The 25405-nt window shown below is 47.0% G+C and overlaps 1 protein-coding gene and 1 long non-coding RNA gene across 2 annotated transcripts; both read right to left on the bottom strand.

Moving 5' to 3' along the window:
• Positions 1 to 16344: 16344 nt before the first annotated feature.
• On the bottom strand, positions 16345 to 17217 carry ORYCUNV1R1567 (vomeronasal 1 receptor oryCunV1R1567). The gene has a single exon (NM_001167254.1). The coding sequence runs from the start codon at positions 17215 to 17217 to the stop codon at positions 16345 to 16347; it is 873 nt and encodes a 290-aa protein (NP_001160726.1).
• Positions 17218 to 20735: 3518 nt separating this feature from the next.
• On the bottom strand, positions 20736 to 23909 carry LOC149120766 (uncharacterized). Its single transcript, XR_016224633.1, has 3 exons — positions 23386 to 23909; positions 22185 to 22328; positions 20736 to 21793 (listed from the first exon to the last, which is right to left on the bottom strand). It is a non-coding gene; the product is annotated as an uncharacterized LOC149120766 (long non-coding RNA).
• Positions 23910 to 25405: the final 1496 nt, after the last annotated feature.

Raw genomic sequence — 25405 nt, 5'->3', positions numbered from 1 at the left:
ATGGTAGAGCAGCAGGAAGCTGAGGGAAGCCCAGGGAAGCAGCTCACCTGCAGCATTCCAATCCATGCCCAAGTGAAGGTTGTGAGCCTGGGGGCTGGGGGTGGGGCTCACTGTCTTGCGTGTGTGACTTAAACATGTCTCTCGCTCTGCCCCTCTCCCCCTCCTCTCTCTCACACTCACACTCAGACTCACACTCATATGTTGTGGTCATGAATTTGGGTGCATTCGATGATGTAGCTTCCTCCATACTATCCGTGGCCTCCAAGTCTCAAGACCCCCTCATTTCCTAGTTCCCATTTCTACTGAAACCCCACCCTGATGGTCTTCATCTCAACCACTACCACTCAAACAGTCACTTCAGTTTTGAGCCCGTGTCACCAGCCACATGAGGTGACACTGAAGACTGTTGTCCTGGCAAATGTTTTTAATAATGTAAGATGAAGGCATTGAAATGGTAAGAATCTTCAGGCCTGGATCAGTTACTGCCAACCCCATTATCTGAAGCTTCTCTTTACCTGACTTCAGTTACCCCTGTCAGCCTGGATCTGAAATAACTAAATTGGAAATTTCCAGAAATAAGTAGTTCGAACATATTGCATGCCACTGCAGTAGCTTGATGAAATCTCCCACTCTCCCACTGGAACACAAATCATCTCTCCGGCCAGGAGACACATGCTGCCCGTTAGGCACTTAATATCCATCTCTGCTATGGGATGGACACCCATGGGGTTGCTGTGCCTGATCAAGTGATCCTTATTCTCCTTGATAATGGCCCCAGCATGTGAGAGCAGTGGTGCTGGCAGTCCATAACTGCAAAGCCATGGAGCGCTCCCTTTAGTGAGGTTAACGTTCTCCACTTACTACGCAGAGAAAGAACAACCACGGAGCTGACTCTAGCAGGACAGGAGGTATTCTGAGAGAGATCATATTCCTGTGACTTGAATCCCAGTGTATTGCTCTCAGTGCTCTGCTATGTCATTGAGAATTGTTGTCCCCTCACTGTGCCTACTGGATGAATTACACATGCTCATAGCAATGTGTGTGTAGCACAGACAGTGAATGCAGGGTCAGTGCCATCCTCGCCTCCAGGCCTTCACTGGAGGGCCCTGGGAAAGACCCCTGTAGGTCAGGGGAGAGGACTATAGATAAGGGGAGAGGACCAGATAACAGCCTCACTTCAGAGGCTTCACCCCTTAACTCAAGGAGTTTCTTCCTCTTCTACAAACTCCACAGACCTAAATGAATCAGTCACTGCTTGTCTTGAATAAAAGATTTACTTTATTTATTTGAAAGGCCTAGTTAGAGAGAGAGAGAGAGGTGTCTTCCATCTGCTGGTTCAGTCCCCAAATGGCTGAAACAGCCAGGCCTGGCCAGGCTGAAGCCAGGAGCCAAGAGCTTCTTCTGGGTCTCCCATGTGGGGTCAGGGGCCCAAGCACTTGGGCCATCCTCCACTACTTTACCATCTGCATTAGTAGGGAACTGGATCAGAAGTAGAACAGCTGGGACTCAAACCAGTGCCCATATGAGAGGTCAGCATCACAGCTTTTCCTGCTATGTCACAGCACCAGCCCCCAAGTCTCAATTTTTGCCACAACTCCTATCCTGGTTGCATCCGGTATCATTCCCATCCCATAGACATCCACACTGTTTGGACAGCCAGTGCCCCACTCTCCGAGCTCACACAGTCTCCCTTGGCATCCAGCCTTCTATCTGGGACTTCCCTGTCTTGCCCTGGATGCCTCGCTAGCCTTGGGCTTACTCTGTCTCTGAAGTTTGGTGGCCAGGTGTATTGAAGAACATTAGGTTAGAGGGCCCCAGATGCCTGGTGTCCACACAATAATTTGCTGTTATATGGTCTTAAATGTTCACTTTATATCCTAATACCCAAGCTGTTGAGTCATTCTCATGGTTTCTGTGTGTCACATTGGTTTGTCTTCGTAAGTCACCAAGAGGGAAAGACTGAACCCTCACTGAGTGGCCTCCAATCACACACAGAGTTCCTGAGATCACACACGGTCCTTGACTTTTATTTAAACATTTTAAATCAGTATCTCTATTTCCAAATCATTTTATTGTTAACTTATGTGAGTAGGGTTCCATTTCTCTGCTTCAAGAAAGCATCCCCAAGCTGGACCCCCGGAGAGGGAGGGAGCGTTGGGAAGAGGATTTGATGAGCAATCTTGTGTCTGTAATGTGCTTTGCTGGTCTGTGGTGTAACCGGCTGAAATAAGTGAGCACCATTTCCTAAGTTAAGTCGGTTTTTTTGAGCATTAAAGTGCTCCTGGAACCCAGTGGAATGAGGGCTCACTCACCACCTGGTCAGAGAAAAGAACACACTTTTCTATTTGCAAACCAGTGATTTGGGGGCTTTGAAGATGACAGCAAAATGATCTCCAACTTCCCAGAAAAATTCAGTTTAAAGATATATGCTTGGGGGGCCGGCGCTGTGGCTCACTTGGTTACTCCTCTGCCTGCGGTGCCAGCATCCCATAGGGTGCTGGGTTCTAGTTCTGGTTGCTCCTCTTCCAGTCCAGCTCTCTGCTGTGGCCTGGGAGGGCAGTGGAGGATGGCCCAGGTGTGTGGGCCCCTGCACCTGTGTGGGAGACCAAGAGGAAGTGCCTGGCTCCTGGCTTCGCATTGGCACAGTGCCAGCCATGGCGGCCATTTCATTTGGGGAGTGAACCAACAGAAGGAAGACCTTTCTCTCTGTCTCTCTCACTGTCTGTAACTCTACCTGTCAAATAAATTTTAAAAAAAGTTTGTAAAATAGCAAAGCAACATCAAATGCTTGACTTTTAAATTATGTCTTATTTTTTAAAAAAAAACTGATGCTTATTTATTTAAGAGACAAAGAGACCAAGGCAGAGAGAGAGAGAGGGAGAGAGAGGTTCCACCCACTGGTTCACTTCCCTAATGCCCACAGTAGCCACAAAGAGACTGAAACTGGAAGCCAGAAGCTCCATCCAGGTCTCCATCATGGGTGGCAGGAACCACCCATGGCATGAGCCACGACCACTGCTTCCCAGGGTCTGCATCAGCCAGGGTCAGACACAGGAGCCAGAGTTGAGATCAAAGCCATGCACTCCAGGGTAGGAGGTGGGCCTCCAAATGCAAAGCTTGACCACTACACCCGGCAGCCACCCCTGAAATTATTTTTTAACCCTGTTGCCATGGCCACTGATGACAGTGTAGGAAGTAGAATTCTCTCATAAACTTATGGGAGATTTTGCACAACTACTGTATTAGCTGGAAGTTTTCAGTGGGATCCAAACTTTTCCTAAAACTTCTTGTACTGTTGGAAGCTCTAATGAACTTCGTGGCGCTGCGTTCTGCCACAGCTCTGTGTCCGTGGACACCAACACTGAATCAGGCTGAGATTCCCTAGCTCGGCCAGGTCCTTTGGTTTCAGTTTCTGGTCATTTCACAGCAGAGCAGGTGCATTGCCATCACCCAGTTCACCCAGTTCACCCAGACTTTGCCTGCTGAGGTCCCAGCATGTATCTGAAGCTTAGCAAAAACATCCTTTTCTCAAGTAGAGAAACAGGAAGCTGCTCTGACACTTACACAGCTTTGTTGGGGGGCACTGGCTTTCCTTTGCTTGCTGAGCATCATGCACTCTTCACTGTGGCTCTGAGGATGCAAGCACTCAGCCAAGTGCTGCTTCTCCACAGTGTGGGACCCACAGACTGAACCCAAAATGTCACGAAGAAACGCAAAGACCCTCAAAATCCCAGAGGCTTGGACATTTATAGAATGGAGGCAGGAACCAGCAAGGGCTCTTGCCGAGCTGACAAAGTGCCATCCCACATTGAACTTCTGGCTGGAACCTGTGAGTCTAGCCCTATCCCTGCCATGACCTCAACAAGTGGGGACTCTTAGGGAAGATCAGCAGTCATAAAGCTGATCTCCAAGTCTCTGCAACAGGATTGTGGGGAAGGAGTGAAGCTGGGCTTGCCAAGATTCAGAATGAGGAGGCCAGAGCTGAGGACCACAGGGAGCAGCCAGCTGATGCTACCAACCACAAGCAACCTTGTCCCCGCCCCCTGAGAGCCACCACATGGGCAGATGGAGCTCACCAGGGACTGCTGCAAAATACTCCACCATGTGGATTCCCCATTGAATGGGGATTTCCCCAAAGAGTCACCTGTTTCTGAGCACCCAGGCTGCTTTTGCTTTGTCCTCACAGCTCATTTCAAGGAATATCTTTCCCCACACCAGCTCCCTGATGGGGATGCTTTCCTTAATAAGGAAGATTTCTAAAAGTAGCTTTAGGGGTCAAGTGAGATTTTTTAAATTTCTGTATTATTATCCAAAAGCTTAAAGAAACTTGTAGTTGCTCTTCTCATTCTATCTTTTTTTTAACTTTTATTTAGTAGATACAAATTTCCAAAGTACTGTTTATGGATTACAATGGCTTTCCCCCCCCCCCATAACTTCCCTCCCACCTGCAACCCTCCCATCTCACACTCTCTCTCCCATTCCATCCCATTCCATTCACATCAAGATTCATTTTCGATTATCTTTATATACAGAAGGTCAATTTCATATATACTAAGTAAAGATTTCATCAGTTTGCCCCCACAGAGAACACAAAATGCCAAATACTGTTTGAGCACTAGTCATATCGTTAATTCACATTGAACTACACATTAAGGACAGAGATCCTACATGAGGAGTAAGTGCACAGTGACTCATTCTATCTTATTGAGCTAAATCCTTTGAGAAACTCTTTCTTTTCATAGTGTTACTTGAAGCAATGATCTATATTTGAAGGCTTGCACTTCTGCTTCATTGAGGGTTTTGGAGTGGAGAGCAGCCTTTGGGAGGGATCCTGTATGGCAGGCATTGTGGTTGAGCAGATTAAGCTGCCTCATGGGACACTGGCATCCAATACCAGAGAGCCTGGGACCAAGCCCTGCCTCCACTTCTCACCCAGCTCCCTGCTAACGCACACCATGGGAAGCAGCAGACGATGCCTCAAGTACCAAATATTTGCAGCCCTGATGTCCATGTGGGAGACTCAGATGGAGTTCCTGGCTCCTGGCTTCTGCTGACCCAGCTCCAACTGTTGTGGACATTGGGGAAGAAGGCAGCCAGTGGAAATTCCATCAATCTCCCTCCCTGTCTCTCAAATAAAAGAAAATACATAAATACACAAATTTAAAAGAATACTGGGTATAGATAAAATCACAAAATTCTGTGGAAGATGGAGACTGATGCTCTGATTCACATTTCTACTCGTCAGCCCCTCAGGGAGAATGCTAGGAATCTGACACTCATTGCTCTTCTGATCCCCTGCTAGGTTCTGCTCAAAACTGCTCCAGGACTTTGATTTTAGGAATGGGCACAAAATGCCCCAACTGAAACAGAATAAGGGAGAATTGTGTCCTTTGGTAAAAAAGCCCTTGAGAATCAATTTTTTTTTTTTTTTGACAGGCAGAGTGGAGAGTGAGAGAGAGAGACAAAGGTCCTCCTTTTCCATTGGTTCACACCCCAATGGCCGCTGCAGCTGGCACGCTGCAGCCAGCGTACCTCGCTGATCTGAAGCCAGGAGTCAAGTGCCTCTTCCCAGTCTCCCATGCGGGTGCAGGGCCCAAGCACCTGGGCCATCCTCCACTGCATTCCTGGGCCACAGCAGAGAGCTGGACAGGAGGAGGATCAACTGGGAAAGAATCCAGCACCCCAACCAAACTAGAACCCAGTGTGCCGGTGCCGCAGGTAGAGGATTAGCCTACCGAGCCATGACGCCAGCCAAGAATCAACTTTTTAAGAAACACTGGGGGCCGGCGCCGCGGCTCACTAGGCTAATCCTCTGCCTAGCGGCGCCGGCACACCAGGTTCTAGTCCCGGTCGGGGCGCCAGATTCTGTCCCGGTTGCCCCTCTTCCAGGCCAGCTCTCTGCTGTGGCCAGGGAGTGCAGTGGAGGATGGCCCAAGTGCTTGGGCCCTGCACCCCATGGGAGACCAGGAAAAGCACCTGGCTCCTGGCTCCTGGCTCCTGCCATCGGATCAGCACGGTGCGCCGGCCACAGCGCGCTGGCCGCGGCAGCCATTGGAGGGTGAACCAATGGCAAAAGGAAGACCTTTCTCTCTGTCTCTCTCTCTCTCTCACTGTCCACTCTGCCTCTCAAAAGAAAGAAAGAAAGAAAGAAAGAAAGAAAGAAAGAAAGAAAGAAAGAAAGAAAGAAAGAAAGAAAGAAAGAAAGAAACACTGGGGTGGCCGGTGCTGCAGCTCACTTGGCTACACTTTGTGTTTCTGTGTGGGTGCAAACTGATGAAATCTTTACTTAATATATACTAAATCAATCTTCTGTATATAAAGATAATTGAAAATGAATCTTGATGTGAATGGAATGGGAGAGGGAGCGGGAGATGGGAGGGGTGTGAGTGGGAGGGAAATTATGGGGGGAGGGGGAAGCCACTGTAATCCATAAACTGTACTTTGGAAATTTATATTTACTAAATATAAAAAAGAAATTCATAAAAAAGAGTAGTATGTTAGATATTTATCCCTGAACCTGTATGTTTCAGTATGCAGAACTGTCTGTAGAAGTTTGCATTTATAATGCATAAAGAATGCACAAATATATGAACTTCCTTTTTACTTCAGTCTGCATTACATACCTATTCCAAGACAGTGCTCAGTTTAAACACTTTCTACCAACTCTGGTAAGGTGTTGGAATAAGGAAGTCCCCCAATCCTGTTGGCCCACACAACAAGACTTCTGCACCATAGGGAGACAACAGTCTCCTGTGGGAGTCTCTGGATTCAGGTGCAAGGGGCCATGAAACCCTGAGGAGCCCTGAACCAGGAGGGTCCTTTTGGGAGCACAGATCTGTATCCAGGCAGCAGACCCCCTGAGCCTACTCCTGAGGTCAAATGCAGAAATGGCCTCCATCCCCAGTGAACTTGGCTACAGCCCCCTTGGCATTTAGCCTGCAACTAAAACCATCATGAAAGGACCCAGAGGGAGAACCACCAGACCTCACTCCCCAGGGGTTACCCAGGTGACTGAGCCTCTGCGCCAGGCTTTCCAGTCACTGTGCCACAGCAGATGTGAGGGAGCCCAGTCTAAGCTCCACCCCCTCCTGCCTCCCAACACCACCCAGTTACCCTCTGTGCATTTCCCCCAGCTCTGTCTGGGCATGGACATCCTGCCAACCTCAGCGTCACTGTCACTCTCATGGAAAACCTACACTTGAGATGCCAATAGGACTGCCATGGTCAAGGCTGAGGGATCACATCAGTCAGCCTGGAGTAAGTGGCTTATTTTGTGATGCACAGACACTGACACATGATGTGAGCATGAAGACCACCCAGGAGACCGTGATCACATCAAAAGGACAAAATAACATACCGACCTCTGACCCTAATGGGACAGAAGTGTGATCTTTGAGACAATGCTGATTAAATAGTTGTCTCACAGGAGCACAGTGAACTTCAGAAACCAAGAGGAACCATACAGAAATTTATCAGAGAAATCGGAGCTGATGCTCTGGCACAATGGGCTCAGCCACCACTGCAGTGCCAGCGTCCCTCCTCAGAGTGCTGGTTGGAGTCTTGGCAGCTCCACTTCTGATCCTGCATCTTGCTGATGCCCCTGGCTAAGCAGGGAAACACGGCCTCTGCCATCCATGAGGAAGACCAGGTCAGAACTCCTGGCTCCTGGCATCTGCCTGGCCCAATTCGAGCTGTAGCAGCCATTTGGGGAGTGAACCAGCACATGGACAATCAATCAATCAATCAATCTCTCTCACCACTATACCTTTCAAATAAATAAATGTTTATAAAATAATTTTTTGGAATCTGACTATAGTGATATTCTCTTCCTCCTTTCTACCCTTCCCCTCCTTCCTATACTCCCAACCTCCCCTTTCTCTTAAATAAAGTATGTCATCAGAAATCTAGACAGCCTGAAACAATTATTTAAAAAAATCAAAGAGTTCATGGAGCTTACGATTATCAAAAGAGGACATACAGGCATAAGTGAGAATTCAGAGGGGGCAGAAGAAGACAAATGAGTACAAGGCTCATTCGAAGAAGCAATCGCAGAACACTGCCACAGCTGGAAAGAGATGTGAATATCCAGGAACTGAAGTCCAAGCCCAAAAAGTCTACCCCGGAAGGTACTGGAAACAAACTCTCCCAGAGCAACGCCAAGGAGGATCCTTAAAGCAGCAAGAGAAAAGCAGCAAGCAACTACGAGAGCTTCCAGAATAATCCATGGTGCACTGCTCGGCAGAGCCTGGCTGGCTGGGAAGCAATTGGACAGAGGGAAGAAAAATCTGCCCCCAAAAATAAGGCACCCACAAAACCGGCTTTCAGAAGCCAAGGAGACACAAGATCTTTCCGGACAAACGCCAGCAGGACCTACCCATCAGCAAGTGACCAGGAACGCGACGGGGGCCCCTCTGCTCATGCACCTGCCACAGGCACCCATGGCCCGAGAAGCCGGCGCACTGGAGGCTGGGGCTGGGAGCCAGGCCATCCTTCGGCGGTGCCCCTAGTGGGGCTGCAGCCCCTGGGCAGGGTGGCTGGCTGGCACGTGGACTCTTCAGTGTACCTGCCGCATTGGAGCCCATGGGGGGTGGATTCTGGTCTTCCTTACATTTTGCAAACGGGAGCCCCAAGGCCAGAGGGGAGCAAGGAGCCGGAGTCGGGTCCCTGCCCTTGGCGGGAGTCATCCCTCCTCAGGATCCCTGCCTGCGGCACCCTGAGGAGAGTTGTGGCTCCCTGGGCTCCTGCCTGTGCCTGCAACTCGGGCTGAGCTCTCTGCTACCCGTACATGCTGTGTGCTGAGCAGGGCAGGTGCGGGTGTTTGTCCCCTGAGAGCAGAGCTGAGCAGGTAGAAGGCACAGCTCGGCCCTGTTGGGGAGGGGCCCGAGTCCGGATGTGCGCTCCACCATGGCCCTGCTGTGTGACCTGGGGCAGGCCGCTTGCCCCCTCTGTGCTTCCGTGTTGTGCTCTGTAGAACGGGAGTCAGAGCAGGATGCAGCTCGCAAGGTGGTTGAAGGGACTAAGTGTGCAGCACGGAGCCTGACCGTGCAGCGGGGTCTCTGTGTGTCAGACACCCACCGTGAGCAGATGCTGGTGGGACACCCGGGCCATGCAGTGCCGACTGACACCCGTGCGCCCTGCCCCACCCCCAGTGCTGACCACAGGGTCCCCCAGCACAGGAACACCCCTGCACCCAGGCCACTAGGAGAGCTGATGCCAGCAGGAGGCCCTGCCTCCTTGTCCTGGTGTCCTTTAGCCACCAAGGGCCGCCCGTCCTTAGGCTGGGGTTGGAGGGTGAGGGCTCCAGGGCAGGGGAGACCAAGACAGAGTTCAGGGCTCAGGGCTGGAGAGACAGGGTGCGGAATGCTGGACACCGGCCACATCCTCAGTCAGGACAGGGCCGGCCGGGCTGAATGACCTCACCTTTAGTCACCAGGAACCGGAAACCGGGGCCCAGTCGCGCGGAAACCCAGATCCCTTGGCTCAGCCCATAGATATTCTGCCGCCACCGCCAGCCGCTCTGGGCAGCTGCATGTGGCCGGTCGCGATGCACATTAGCTCAGCAGGTATAGACAGCAGAATGGGGGCTGCCCAAGATGAAAATATATCCGCCACACTATGACCCAGGCATCCCGCTTGGGGGTTCACATCCCCAGGAGGTGAAATGTCTGTGTCAAAGGCAAACGGACAGTACTGTGTTATTGCATCGCTATTCAAGAAAGCCAGACACCAAGATAGGGAACCGATCCAAGCCTCCATCCGCAGATGAATGGATTTTTTTAATGTGGCCAATGTGCGCTGCAGGATGTTATTCAACGATGAGAAAGAATGAAACCCTGCCACTTGCAGCACCACGTATGAGACAGGAAGATGTTGAGTGAAACAAGATAGAGACATAAAAAGACGCCACGTGTTTCCTGTATGTAAAAGCTGAAAATGCGGCTCTCAGGTTAGAACAGAACGACATGGCGATTACTGGGGCCAAGAGAGGGTGGAGGGAGTCGGGGTGCCAGGTTCCAAAAATCCAGCAGAGGGAGTCCCAGGATCCAGCGTTCTAGACGCAGTACCACGGACACCTGGCCCTCAGGGCTGGCTTGGAAGGAGCCAGCCGTGCAGGTGTGTGCAGCACAGGTGCAGCCAGGGCTGGTGGTTGGCTTGGGGCCTCGCCGGGGTATCAGCCAGAAGCTGGAGCCTGCTGAGCACTGTGTGTGTGTCCCTGAGTCTGGGTGTCCTGATATTAAAAAGGCTACCAGCATCTGTCACCTCTTCCATTCCCAAGCTCAAGTGAGACCCCTTGTGGCCGACTGGAACCTGAAGCTCCCAGGCAGGGCATTGTGGCAGCGCTGTGCAAATCTCAGCCCAGGGACAGTGTGAGGTGGGTGAACCCAGGCCAACGCAGTGCCCTACTCTGTCTGTTTTGCTTCTGTCACTTTCCCAAGTGAAAGAAATGGCAAGACGTGCTCTGATATGGTGGATGCAGCCTGCAAAGCCTCCCCTCCAAACGTGGAGACAAAAAATCCAATGGTGGCAACCTGTTTGCTGCCTGTTGCTCAGAAGCTACTGACAGCTCTGAGCCCAATTCTGATTTATAGTGCTCAACGCTGGCAACAAAGCATACGAAACCATTTCATATTTGTAAAATAGAATACATAATGATATTAAATTTGAGTACATATGGAGAGAGAGTTGAGATAAAGAAAACTGATTCATGCCGAAGAAAAGCCAGGCACGATTACAGGAGGGGACAAGAGAGAATGGGAAGCAAACTGGCTAATCCTAAACCCAAGCTGTCCACCATGACAGGAAATGAAAATGGAACAGACCAAAACAACAGAGAATGAAAAGCGAGAAAAAGTCACGTCTGCTCTCTGTCCTGTCAGATGCTTTTGCACGTCCAGCACACAGACACATGTAGGACACACACGCTGAGAAGGGGAGGGATGCACAGGCCAGGTTAACCAAGAGCGCCGGGGTTTACACGCTCACAGCAGAGACGAGGCCGCAAGAGCAATTGCCTGGGTTTTCTAAGAGTCGGCTCCCAAAACAAGGGAAGACAAAGGCTCAAGGAAAGGCAGGCAGGGGACGGCCTGGTGCCACCTCCCCAGCAGGAAGCCGCTTTTGCAGCGGGGGAACACCCACTGTGGACATCAGTGTGACTGTCAGGTAAGTCACACACAACACGGTGACCTCAGGACAGGAACAGCGAGGCGGCGGCTGCAGCCCAGCTGGTTCCTCCCCACTTGGATCGCCCCACCCCACACGGGCCAAGTGCTAGGGACCAAGTTGCCCACCAGACCCCCAGTCTGATGCAGCTTTCTAACACAGAAACAACCACCGATCATGGTTCCACCAATAAATATGGAAATGTAGGAGACATGCACATACTTCAGAATATTTACAACCCAGAGATCAGGAAAGTGTTAAATAAGAAACTGAGAAAATGGGTGATCAGAGCACTCCCTAGAAAAACTGGGCATAAGAAATCTTCAGTGGTGAAACCGCCAGTCACAAACACCACGCACAGGCTCCCAAGGGTGGAGGAAACCTTGCAACCTCAGGAGCAAACACAGCAGAGGCAGGAAGAGAAGGACAAACCCAGACCATCTGCCGCAGGAGCCAAATGGAAACCAACAGACCCCAAAGAGCTGCGCAGTAGATTCCACAATAATTAAAGCGATCACGCCATTAATCCAGAAAGTCATTCCAAAGATAGAAAGTGAGTTTAACAAATTGTTAAAATTATAAAAAAATCCTTATATCCAGTAATGTTGTTCCGGCAAAACTTGTATTGTGTGCTGACATTAAAAGAGCAGCAGTTTGGTACGGATCCGATTTTTGCCTAGATTGCAATCTTTCACTGTTTTGTCATGAGACTCATGGAACTTCCTGGATGCATCTTCTGTGAAACACACTCAATGCTCATGAAGTTTAATGACTCCCAAATTCACACAGTCACCCAGAGTTCTTTCAGTTCACACGTGTGTGGTATATGACAGCCAGCTGCCATGGAAGGGTTGAGGCGATGCTCCCACTTGGTAAATACAAAACACCAAAATCAAAAGTTGTACCTAATACAAAACTGACAGGGGTGGGTGTGTGGCCTGGCAGTGAAGATGTCACTTGGCATGCAGACATCCTGCATCCAGGGTCTAAGTCCAAACCCCAGCTCTGGGGCTTCCCATTATGGATTCAGCCTGATGCACACACTTTGAGGGAGCAGCTGATGACTCAAGTAAATGGGTTTCTGCCACCCACGTAGGAGACCTGGCCTGATTCCTGGATCCACCTTCTGTCAGGCCCAGTAACTGGGCGCTGTGTGCATTTAGGGGGAGAGAACCAGCAGGTAGGACTATTTGTATTTCTATCTGTGTATCTTTCTGATCCTCTAAAAATAATTAAAACTTATAAAATACAGAGTGAAAAAAAAAAACAGAAGAGTTGAGTAACCATCTAAGAAGCAATTAACACAATTGTTTAAAATATCTCCAAAAATAATGATTTCTTCTTGTACAAGTTCTAAAACACATAGAGACAGACCAACTGAATACTGCAAAAACCCCTCCAGACCCAGAAACACAGGAAACATTCAGTGAACCACGATGAAGGACCTGAAGAGCTTTGTCTGAAGCCCATCAATGACATCGGTAGAAAGGAGACTTGTGTAAGGCAAGGACTCATGATCCTAGTTGTAAAAATCCAGACAAGGTTGGCCGGCGCCGCAGCTCAATAGGCTAATCCTCCACCTGCGGCACCGGCACCTCAGGTTCTAGTCCTGGTCAGGGCACCAGATTCTGTCCCGGTTGCCCCTATTCCAGTCTAGCTCTCTGCTGTGGCCCGGGAGTGCAGTGGAGGATGGCCCAAGTGCTTTGGCCCTGCACCCACATGGGAGACCAGGAGAAGTACCTGGCTCCTGGCTTCAGATCAGCGCAGTGCGCCGGCTGCAGGGGCCATTGGGGGTGGGGGGGGGGAGAGCCAACGGTAAAGGAAGACCTTTCTCTCTCTCTCTCTCTCTCTCTCTCTCTCTCTCTCTCTCTGTCAACTCTGCCTGTCAAAATATTTAAAAAAAAAAAAATCCAGACAAGGTGCTGGAAACAAACATCCTGTAAGTGGCATTTTAACCTGATTGAGCTGAATTCAGATTCTGCCACTTTGGGGATGATCAGACGAGTGGCATCAGACACAATCAAAACCAATGCTCATGGGTTTCAGGGGGGCGGGGGAAGAAGCCCGCAGATTTGCACTGCATGCGACCTGGTTCACTCATCATCCGTCGCCTGAGGAAGATGAGGCAGAAACCACTCAAAAAGGAACTACCTTTGCCTCCCCAAAATCCCTAAAGTGGTGGCATAAAAAGTTATATATTCAAGAGGTATGGAGGTTTCTAGGTGTCAATACAACACGTGTGTGTGTGTGTGTGTGTGTGTGTCACAGACTGAGTACTGCCCTGAAATGCAAACGCGGAAGGCCCAGGGCCACGTGTGACTGTATTTGGAGATGAGGTCTTGACAGAAGGAAAGTGACGGCCGCCGTGAGGGGGGCTCTGGCCCGGTCAGAGTTCTGTTCCTCACGAGGAGGAGACCAGAGCTCCCCCTCTCCCCGGGAGGGCACAGCGACAAGATGGCCGCCAGCAGACAGGGGGAGAGTGCTCCCATGGCCCGGCCATGCAGGCGCCCTCATCCCAGACGCCAGGCCCACGAGCCTGAGAAAATCAGTGTCTGCCCTCTCAGCCTCCAAGTCCACCAGATTCTGTCAAAATGGCAGCCTGGGGAGAACCCGTGGATGTGCAGGGCACGCATGCAGGAAATTTCAGTGAGGTTACCCTCACCAGGGATTTCCTATGACGATTAGCTCTGTGTTGGGAATACCTGTGATTGTTCATGGTTTTTACCAAGCGCAGAGGTGGTCTCGGCAAACCGGAAACAAACAGGCCTTCCTCGAGGCCTCATTGGGGCCAGCGTGGCAACATCCGGGTCTGTCCATGACGTCACTGCTCTGCGTCCTGGGACAGAGCATCAGCCGACCCGGAAGTGCGATTTCACCTCTGAGTCTCCAGCAGCCTGAGCAAGAGAGCCCTCACAACTCTCTCAGCAGACACTGGTGACGCGGGACGAAGCCTCAGCAACTGCATGATTTCCTCTGCGAATGTAGGGGCCACTCAGTAGCGATGCCTGGGACCAATGGGCGTGAGCGGGAGACCTGACAGGCACGGTGGTGGGGTCGCTGGTCCAGAGTAGACACCACGGGGCAGCCAGGGAGGGGTGAGGGCAGCTGTGCTGTCTGGATCTGGGTGTTGGGGTCCTGGTGTGGCCACAGTGAACATTCATGGAGCAAGAGAAACTGCTGAGTATTAAAAAATAACTTCTAGAAAATTCGTTGGGGTAGCACTGTGGGCAGAGCAGGTACAGCCGCTGCCTGCAACACTGGCATCCCATATGGGCACTGGCTCACGTCCCGGGTAGTCTACTCATCCAGCTCCCTACAGATTCGCCTGGGAAAGCAGCAGAAGATGGCCCATGTCCTTGGGCCCCTGCACCCACGTGGGAGCCCTCGAACCATGTGGGGATTGAACCAGCAGATGGAAGATCAATCTTTCTTTCTCTGCCTCTGCATCTACTTCTCTGTAACTGACTTTCAGATAAATAAACATTAAAAAAAAATGTTTGAAGGCGACGATACCCGATCATAAGACTTCAATTTGAAAATTAAAGGAAAAGAAAATGTCAAATTTTACTGATCACAGGATGAAATCATGACGGGGAGGAGGGCGGGGCGGGGAGAGCTGTCCACGGGGCATGAGGAGCATGAGGAGCAACACTTCGTGAAGAGAAACACAACTGGGGAGGAAAGACAGCCACGCAGTAATGAAGCAGTGTCCACATTGAAGGTCTCTGAGGTGTGTTTCCCGACGTCACCCTGACTGAAGTATTAGGATAAAGAACAAATTATAAAAGCTCATGGAGAATACTGAGTTTCTGCATGGGAAGAGCCTCCCTCTGGCATTAGATAATGTGTTTGATCCATAGAAAGCTGAAGAGAGGGGAAATGGGAGCTCTTGAAATTTTGGGTTCCAAACCTTGGAACCTTTGGACAGGCGCGGTGGAATTTCTTAGCCTTGGGAACAAAGATATGTGCAAAGGTTCAAGCTACAGTCACCAGAGTGCTGTCCCTGGGGACTGGAACTGAACAATGAGGGAAGTAGGGCATAGAAATTAAGATGTGGAAGATGAAACTGAGAAAAAAATGTTGATGGTTAGAAAAGTTTAGCAAAACAAATATACTGTGAGCCAATACACCATGGAGCAATGAAAAGAATCAGGCCCTTGCTGATGAGTATGTAAATGTAGAGACAATTCTCACTGACATCCCAGTGACTTGGATCCAAAAAATAAATGTCATCATAAAAAGGGGAGGGGAGGGGCCAGTGCTGTGTCCCATTGGGTTACACCCTGGCCTGAGGCGCCAACATCCCATATGGGTGCCAGTTCAAGACCCGGCTGCTCCACTTCCAATCCAGCTCTCTGCTGCAGCCTGGGAAATCGTAGAAGATGGACCCTTACACCTGCGTGGGAGACCCAGAAGAAGCTCCTGGCTCCTGGCTTCAGATCACCCAGCTCCAGCTGTTGCGGTCAATTGGGGAGTGAACCATCAGATGGAAGACTTCTTTCTCTCTCTCTCTCTCTGCCTCTCCTCTGTGTAACTTTCAAATAAATAAATCTTTAAAAAAAAAAAAGAGTGGAGATCAATATGGATGGATTTATGCAAATGCTGCATTTTACTAAATATTAATGATTGAATCTTCCACAATTTCCCATCCTCTTAATCAGCTCTTTTTTTTCCTAGATGTTTTCACAAATACAACTATTTTTTCCAGCATCACAGATAATTTTAGGGCTCTCTTTACTTCCTTTGTTTTATCTTTAGGTCACTGGGGCACATCTAATCTAGGTAAGTCTCCAAAATATATGACATAGGTGGTTTTTATTTCATGGATAAGAGAAGTCTTTTAACAGCACAGTTTAACAGAAATACAAAGCAAGCCCAAATGTGACTCAGTATTTTCTAGTTGCTCCATTCAAAAGGACAAAAGCAAGCAGATAAAATTACCTTAATGATATACACCACATTCATTTAACCCAAAATGTTACTTCACTGTGTATTCTATGTAAGGATTAATACATTTTGATTCATGTTAACATTAAAAAACCTGAATGTTTTTAAATGGACTACATAGTTCCACTCAAACTAGCCCCATTTCCAGTGCCCCATTGCCCTACGGCTTCTTTTCCTCATATAAATCTTGATGGAGACTCCTCTGTTGAAGATGATGTCAGATCAGCCACTGAAAGCTCATGGACAAAAGGTCATTCTCATATTTGAAAAGAAGGAAGTCAATTTGAGAATAAATTTGTTATGTTTCATCAGAAAAAAGGGGCAAAATGTTGGGTAGCATGATGCTAAAATTCCACCAATACCCTCCAACCTTGAGTTTTTCTCAGATGCATAAAATCCATAAAGGGTCAAACAGTTGTTTGACAAATAAAAGAACACAAAGCAAAATACTAGCAAAAGGATCGTGTAGGTGGCTTTGTTTTCTGAAGATGTCTTGGAAGAGAGACTGGAGGTGTGAATGTGCTGGGCCCTCCTGCGGTGTCTGTAGAGGATCCACACCATGTAGAGGCTGGACCAGATCATCAGTGCCAGAAACACTATATCATGAATCACTATGGTACTTATAAATGATCTTGCTTCATGGACTACAGGCTTCCTGGACTGACAATATACATTAACATATCCCTCACCAACCACGGTGAAATTCAATCTGGCTTTTACAGTTCTAATGATGTGGGTGTAGATCACCATGTTGATGACCCAAAAAAAGAGTAAAGAGGGGAAAATCCACTTGGAGAGTTTAGGTTTCATCCATGCCCATTTAGAATGACTGGGACTGACAGTGATGGCCTGAAATACACTTAGGAGAAAGGTAGTACATATGGAAAGACCTCGAATCACTCTGGATATGTACAGAAATGCTTGACAACCAATATCATCAAAGAAATCTTTTATTCCAAAAGATGACATGAGTTCTGGTATTGACCGGATCAAAATGGTTGAAATATTGACCACTGTCAGGTGCATGAAAATCCAATCTATGGGTTTCTTCAGATGAGGCTCGATTAGGAAGGTATATGTGTATATAATGAAGAGCAGTGAGTTTGCCATGACACCCATACAAATCTGACATATTAGGATAAAGGTATAAATCACATCACTTGTTAACATTATCTCAAGGATTTTATATATTTTTAGATGTTTTAATTAGTCTAATTTGGCATCCTCTTAAACAGATCATATACTGAAATTATAAAAAATTGAGTCTGTTGAAAACTAGGATGACTAACAGCTCTCTGAGAGAAGCGGTGAAATGTTCATATCTTCTATATTTCAGACCCAACTGTGATACTTCCAGGGACTGGACTTTGGGCATCCTTTGAATTTCAGACTATAGTTATACATGATATGAAGCAGTGGACATCAAGTGTCATATGCTACATTCCTATCTATTACCACGAGGACATGTTGGCCCCTATGAATGAAAAATATGCAGGTGATATTTTCTTCAGAGTATAGAGTGCTTGTAATCTCTAAACCAATGTGTAAGTCTTCACCTCTCTGAAGAATATTCTGCTTCTAATGCATGAAGTGGAGTATGTGCACTTGAACTGCTTTATTAGAATTTACACTGCAGACAATTCTTTCAAACAAGGAACATTTTTAACACTTCAGAGCAGTTTAAAACACTGAGGTATTATACCAATCAAAAATAGAATTAATTAAATTTAAAAATGTGAAAAGGAATAACTGGTTTTCCAAGTGAGGATTTTGCTTCTCCTCATCTAACCGCAATGTTTGGAGACATTTTTGTTCTCAGACGCTGCAGAGCTCCTGAAACACAGTGGGTAGAGGCTGGGAATGCAGCTCAACTTCCCACAATGCACGGGACAGCCCTCAAACATTCTGGCCCCAAAGGGCAGACACACACATGGTGATGAACACAGTCTTACAAAGCAATCCTGTCTTTCTCTCTACACCACATCTAAAACTTTGGCTCAACATTTTGTGCATTGTTACGCAGACAAACCGTTGGTTCACAAACAGAACAGGAAGAGTATGACAATCACTGAGGCTGACTTAGTGCTTCATCTCCGTTTATTGGACTAAGGAGTTTTGCTTATATCATTCCCTCAGAGACCATGTCTTTGTCATGTAAGGCATCACCTTTCTTCCTACAGAGATTGTTAGTGAATTACATACGTGTCTCCTCCAATCTGAATACATTCATAGAGTATCTTAACTTTCTATATTCCATTCTCAGATTCACAACAACTCTGTCGTCTGGCATCAACTCTACTACAGTGCTGGCTTCTAATCATCTAACAAAGAAAGAAATCCTACATGTAACAAACACCATCAATACAGAGTACTCGTCTTCTGTTCTCATATTTCTGCCTTCAAATGTCTCTGTAATTTAGGATCATGTTAGTTGGAATTACTTGAAACTGTGTCACTAATATGGTCAACAATGTTAACTACTCTTAATTTTTAAAAAGCATCCTAGGGGGGCCAGCACTATGGGGTAGCAGGTAAAAGCCGCCATCTGCAGTGCCACATCCCATACAGGTACTGGTTCAAGACCCAGCTGCTCCAATTCCAATCCAGCTCTCTGCTATGGCCTGGGATAGCAGTCAAGGATTGCCCAAGTCCTTGGACCCCTGCATGTGCAAGGGAAGACCTGGAAGAAGCTCCTGGCTCCTGGCTCCTGGCTTTGTATTTGCAAAGCTCCAGCCATTGTGGCCAACAGGATAGTGAACCAGTGGATGGAAGACCTCTGGCTCTACCTTTTCTCTCTCTGTGTAACTCTGACTTTAAATAAATAAATAAATCTTTTTAAAAATCCTAGGTTGTGCATTAAGAGAAATGGAAAGATTCTGGGATTCCCAAAATATATATCGGAGTGCCCAGGTTAGAACCCTGACTCTGCTTCTGAATCAATCTTCCTGGTAATGCATATTCTAGGAGGCAGCAGATGATGGCTTGAGGGAATCAGCCCAGGGAAGTCATATGGAAGAGATATATGAAGTCCTGATCCCTGAACATGGCCAGCTCTGACTGTTTCAGGTTCATAGGGAAGGAACCACTGGGTTAGTCTGTACTTGCTTGCTCACTCACTCTTTCTCTCTCCTTCTCTCCCTCCCAATCTCTGTCTCCTTTCATAAAACAAATATATGAATTTAGTTTTTAATGCAACCTGTCTTTAATATACAGGATGACAGTTTCTGGTTCACCTTCAGGCTCTCTGACCATCATTCCTTGTCCACTATCACAAGCATGGCCTGTCACAAGAGCTCCTTCTTCAGTCAAATTCTCTGCTCACTCCATTTACCTGCTGTTCACAATTTAAAGTCTCTCATAATTCTATCATTGAGCTGAACTCCCAAAATTCCCTTCAGTACTCATGTACTTCAGGTCTCTTTCTGCCAAGCATGAGAGGTCCTGGCTAAATATCTGCCTCTCAAATGAACCCACCCAGCACCAACTCTGCACAGCTTATGATGGGTGGGTGCCATCAGGCCCTTACTGGGACTCAAAAAAGGAAAAGGAAACAAACTAGGATGTGGCAGGCACTCTCTGTAACCCTCATAGCTCAATGTGTGGTTACTGTTGACCTTCAATAAAACAAAATCACAAAGAGAAATCCTGACACACGAGTACTTGCAAAACATGACAGAGACACACCTCCCACATGCCAAAAGAAGGCACCAGGTTGTCCAGGTAGAGTCAGCATGGAGGGAATTTAAAATAGCCCTGTTAACATTACAACAGTTACACCAATTCAAAAACCTAGAGAAATGGAATCTTTAAGGAAGAGGGAGTCAGAATGGACAGCAGAGTTTATGAAAAGGTGGGAGGAGCTTCAAAGTCTAGAAAGGGCACCCAGGAGGACAGAGCAGGTCACCAAACACAGCTCTGTGGGGCACTCAATGGGAGGGCAGGGGGAGCTGCTGGGAACATCCACAGGCCCTGGGTGGTTGATCAAGGTTGGTCTGTGCAGGGGAACCTGCAGAAGTGTCAGAGTAGCACCAACACTGAAGGAACTGCAGCCCTGGGCACATGCATGGCCCCGGGAGCCCTGGGGAAGACGAGTGGGAAGCTGTAGCCCATGGGGAGCGTCTGGTCCATCACTGAGTCCAGTGACTTAATATTAAATGACAGAAGGCCTATGTTCCACTTCTACCAATCCAAACTCTATTAGGAACTCTTTTGGCTAAGTCTGCTGAAGGGCTTTACAAGGAGGCGAAGCAAGGAGTTTCTGGAAAAATGTGGCTCTCAGTCTTAGTAACAAGGAAGTGTCCAACTGAGGCACTAAAGTCAAGGTCAGTCTGCTCACCCGTCAGCTCACACCTTTTTATGCTCTCTTACTTGGCATTGCTGGCAAGAGCAAAATCATACTCGCAAATATTATACACAGTCATCCCTCAGAGCACGGGAAATCTGCAAAAACAACTCCATAACAGGGTGTAATAGAAAATCACACATGATTGCATTCCTGTGCTATCCATTCTTTTTACAATTTCTGATATCTGTAAACTAAATTATGCTATATATGGTTTTTAATTTAACAGATATCATGTTAGATATTAGGAGAAATGAACCACGAACAAAGTAAAATTTTTATGGTATTTCACTAGTTAACACAAAGAAAGATACACTGGCAGATCTACACATAGACCTGAGCTGGGAGATGGGGGTGAGAGATGGAGAGGTGTTAGTGACAGTGTAGAGTTATCAGATGAATAAATTCTAGATAGCTAAAGTAACATGGGTTGAATATAGTTGATAATATATGTATTACAATAAGAATGTATTGTATAATTGAATTTTGCTAACATCATAGGTCTTACAAGCTGTCACCATGCACACAAGGTTTCTGTGTGAGTGTTATGTTAATTAACTTAGAGGTCGTATTCATATCAAATCATCCCAATATACTAGCTAAAAATACAAGCTTATATTTGTCAATTATACCTCCATAAAGCTGAAAAAGTTAATGAATAATGGACTAAATCCACCAAGCAAATGCAGACAATGCAAGAGTCAAAAATGTCAAATCCCAGCTATGCGCTGTCCATGGCATTCACATTGTAAATGCAAAAGCACATATGGTCCATAAGTGACTGAACAGGACATGATATACAGGGTCAATATTAATCTGTAGACACACAGAGTATCCACATAAAAATGAGATGAACTGAACTTCAAGAAAAAGACAATGTCTTATGATTTAACTAGAATTAGGAAGAAAGAGAAAGTTTCAAAATAAAGAAAGGAAGGTATAAAACTACCAACCAAGTATCAGAAAGCAGGTGCATACAGAATAACACTGCACAAATCCAACATTTAGGGAACAGAATAGCTGGATATAATGAAACCCACTATGGTAAAAATAAAAGATGCAAATTTGTAAATGCTAAACAACAGCATCAATATTTAATGTAAAAACACAAGAAATTATTTTTTAAAAAACAAGAAAATCCACCACGGTAGTAGGAGATTTAACCAAAGTCTTTTAGTAACCAAGGAACCAGCAGACAAAAGGCCAGACTACAAAAAACTCGAGCTTGTGAATTAATTTGCTGTACCTAATGCCTTGACCAACACACAACTCACTGTCAGATGCCCGACTCCCCTTCTCTGCTATCATGTGCACCATGTAATCAACGCAGCCAGAGAGCAAACACTGAAGTGAATGAGAGCAAAGCTGAAGAGTTCAACTGAATACAACACATTATCTTACACAATTACAATGAATTACAAAAAGAACATTTTAATTCTTAACACTGATTTCTATGTTCAGAAGAAAAGCATTCCATAGTAAGAACAAAGTGGGAAAATCTATTGTGAAATGCACTGTGGACAAATAAACTCAAAATGCCATTTTTCTAGAGACTAATAAATAAAAACCCTCTAGAGAGATGGCTGCACTTCCTAAAGAGAAGACACTAGTAACGTCAGACTTCAAATGTTAAAAACACAACTAAGAACCTGCATTTTCTAAAAATGATATCGTGACTATGCTAATAAACTTGGAAGGCTGAGACACACTGGGAAATTCTCAAAACTTAACTCACCATAGAAACATGAAACTGTAGAAAGTCACAAACTTCATGCAAAGCTTCCCATAATGAAACTGAGCAGCAGGAAAAAAATCATTCCATGAAGAATTCCAGATAATGCTTCAATGGTGTGGAACAAAAAACATCTATAAACACTTCCTAGGGAAAGAGAGAGAGCACTCTGTCAGTCACAGTGTGGGAAAACCAAATAAACCTGGTATGAAAAGTATGATGCTGAAGCCATCTCGTTCAGGAAGCAAATGAGAAGCAGTCCCACAATTTGTAGAATTGAATCCAGTGCTCTCCAAGCAGAGTCTAGCAATGACCAAGAGAATCACCCCTGGAAATGGTTAAGATTGATGTCACATGGCAGAGAGAAAGATATCTACACATCAACATTACCACATAATGGCTAAATATTGCAAGTTTTTGTGTTGAGATTGTATATAAATAAAACATCTGCTATCTCCTCTTCCTCATCATTTCGGAGGGGTCTATTTTAAGTAAAAATAAAATTAATATAATTATAAAGGTATGAGCAGATTTTATCCTGAGCTGTTGTATGTTTTAAGAAAGAAATTCATAAACAATTTGACAAAAATTGGCAAAACTACCTAAACAGTTTGACAAATTCTCTCTTTTTTTTAAAGAATTATTTCTCTTATTTTGAAGTAGAGTTCCAGAGAGCGACAGAGAGAGACATAGAGAGAGGTCTTCCATCAGCTGGCTCCCTCCCCAAATGGTTGCAACAGCTGGGGTTGGTCCAGGCTGAAGCCAGGAGCCAGGAGCTCCGCCAGGTTCTCCTACCCTGGCACAGGGTCCGGCACAGGGAACCAAGCACTTGGGCCACCTTCTGCACGAACAGGGAGCTGGACTGGGAAGGGAGCAGCTGAGACTCAAACCAGCGCCCATATGAGATGCACCACAACGTCTGCTCTGATTTGAGGAATTTTCAAGGTTGCTGAGAGCAAAGTCAGTATAAAAACTGTTGGAGTTTCTAAAATAAAATTAAAGATCGATACTGTTTAACACAATCATAGGACAAACATCAAAATTAATAGATGGTAAAATCTCTAATTGGAAATGATAACATAAGTTTAAATATGAATCCCTTTAAAATTAAAATGTGGGCCGGCGCTGCGGCTCACTAGGCTAATCCTCCACCTGCGGCACCAGCACACCCTCCCGCCCCAGGCTGGGGGTGCAGGGTCCTTACTGGGGGCGTCCTGCACAGGCTGGGGCTGCCCGGCACTGACTGTGGATCAGGCCCGGGCCGGCGGGACGTCTCCTCCCGGTGGACACCGGTCACCTTGTCACTGCTGCCTCCACCACCCTGTTTATCGTCGTCACTTTGACGCCCCCGGGAGACCCCAAATCGCCCTCCCAGACGCACAATGAGTCTCCTGGGGGGCGCACGGGGTTTCCTCAGGGGCAGCACGAGGTCGGCGCTTGGACTGCGTTTTCCCCAGCTGAGCAGCGTCAGAAAGTAAACTTCAGGACGACACACGTCATCAGAACTTCTTCTCCCACAGCTGGTGGCATCTCCTGAGCCCTCCACATGGCCCGGCCCTGAGCGGGACCCCAGAGCTCACACTCCCGTCGGCACTGCAGCCTGGGGCGCCCCCTGCGCCAGCTGGGAGTTGTACCTCCCTCCTCGTCCCACAGTGCACCGCGCATGCGGGGCGGGAAGTTGTAACCTCCTTTACATCCCACAGTGCACAGCGCACACAGTGCAGGGAGTTGTAACTTTCTCACGTCGCACAATGCACAGCGCGTGCGGGGCAGGACGCTGTTCTGTAGTCACTGTAGCAAGAATCTCTCCAGGTGGAGCAGGCGTGGTTTGCTGGGTAGCAGGGTTCTCATTAATACTTGTCGTCGCAATGTACAAGTTATAATCATCAAAAAGATGAAATCAAATTATCCCTGTGTCTAGATAACATGATGATGCAAAACCTAGGCTACACCAAAAGACTATTCAACCTGATAAAGAGATTCAGTAAATTTGTAGGATACCATATCGACACATAAAAATTGGAACTGATAAGTGAAATCAGGAAAGCTTCAGGATACAAAGTTAATTTATAGAAATCAATAGCCAATCCCATTCCCCAGGGCTACCAAAAAAATTATAAATTTAACCAAAAAGGTGAAAGATCTCCACAATAAAACTATAAATCTGGACCAGCCCATATGGGCGCCAGTTCAAGTCCCGGCTGCTCCATTTCCAATCCGGCTCCCTGCTAATGCATCTGGGAAAGCAGCAGAGGGTGGCCCAAGTGCTTGGGCCCTTGCACCCACGTGGGAGGCCCAGATGAATCTCCTGGTTCCTGGCTTTGGACTGGCCAGCTCTGGTCCTGGCAGCCATGTGGGGAGTGAACCAGCAGATGGAAGATCTCTCTCCCTCTGCCTTTCCTTCCATCTCTTTCTGTAACTCTGCCTTTCAAATAAATAAATAATATATTTTTTAAAAAACTATAAATCATTGATGAATGAAATTGAAGAAGACTCAAGTAAATGGAAAGACATCCTGTGTTCATACATTGGGAGAAAAAGTTTTTAAAATGTCCATCCTACCCAAAGTAACATACAGATTCAACACAATCCCTATGAAAATTCTGATGATACTATTCATAAAACTAAAAAAAAAATTAAAGTATGTATGAAACCACAAACAACTCTGAGTAGCCCAAGAAATATCCAACAAAAGAACAAACCTGGGGCTGGCAATGTGGTGCAGTGGGCTAAGCCTCTGCCTACAGTGCCAGCATCCCATATGCATTCCAGTTTATGTCCTGGCTGCTCCTCTCAATCTAGCTTTCTGCTATGGTCTGGGAAAGCAATAGAAGATGGCCCAAGTCCTTGGGCCCCTGCACCCACATGGCAGACCCGGAAGAACCTCCCGGTTCCTGGCTACAGATGAGCTCGGCTCCTGCCATTGAGGCCATAAGGGGAATGAACCAGTGGATGGAAGACCTCTCTATCTCTCCCTCTCTCTGTCTCTAACTCTACCTCTCAAATAAATAAATAAAATCTTAAAAAAAAAAACCTGGAGGTATTATGCTACCTGACTTTAAAACACATCACAAGGCTATAGTAATTAAAATAACATGGGGGGGCAGCACTGTGGCATAGCAGGTGAGGCCACCAACTGCAGTGCCGGCATCCCATGTGGGCACTGGTTCAAGTCCCAGCTGCTCCACTTCCAATCCAGTTCTCTGCTATGGCCCAGGAGAGCA

This window comes from Oryctolagus cuniculus, chromosome 18 (assembly GCF_051225735.1).
Source record: "Oryctolagus cuniculus isolate XC-2025 breed Fujian yellow rabbit chromosome 18, ASM5122573v1, whole genome shotgun sequence".
Lineage (NCBI taxonomy): Eukaryota > Metazoa > Chordata > Mammalia > Lagomorpha > Leporidae > Oryctolagus > Oryctolagus cuniculus.
The sequence above is the reverse complement of the archived record's forward strand: the minus strand, read 5'-3'. Positions and strand labels throughout refer to the sequence as shown.

Excerpts from the sequence above, each read along its gene's own strand:
- ORYCUNV1R1567 (NM_001167254.1), bottom strand. The coding sequence starts at position 17,217 with ATGGCAAACTCACTGCTCTTCATTATATACACATATACCTTCCTAATC.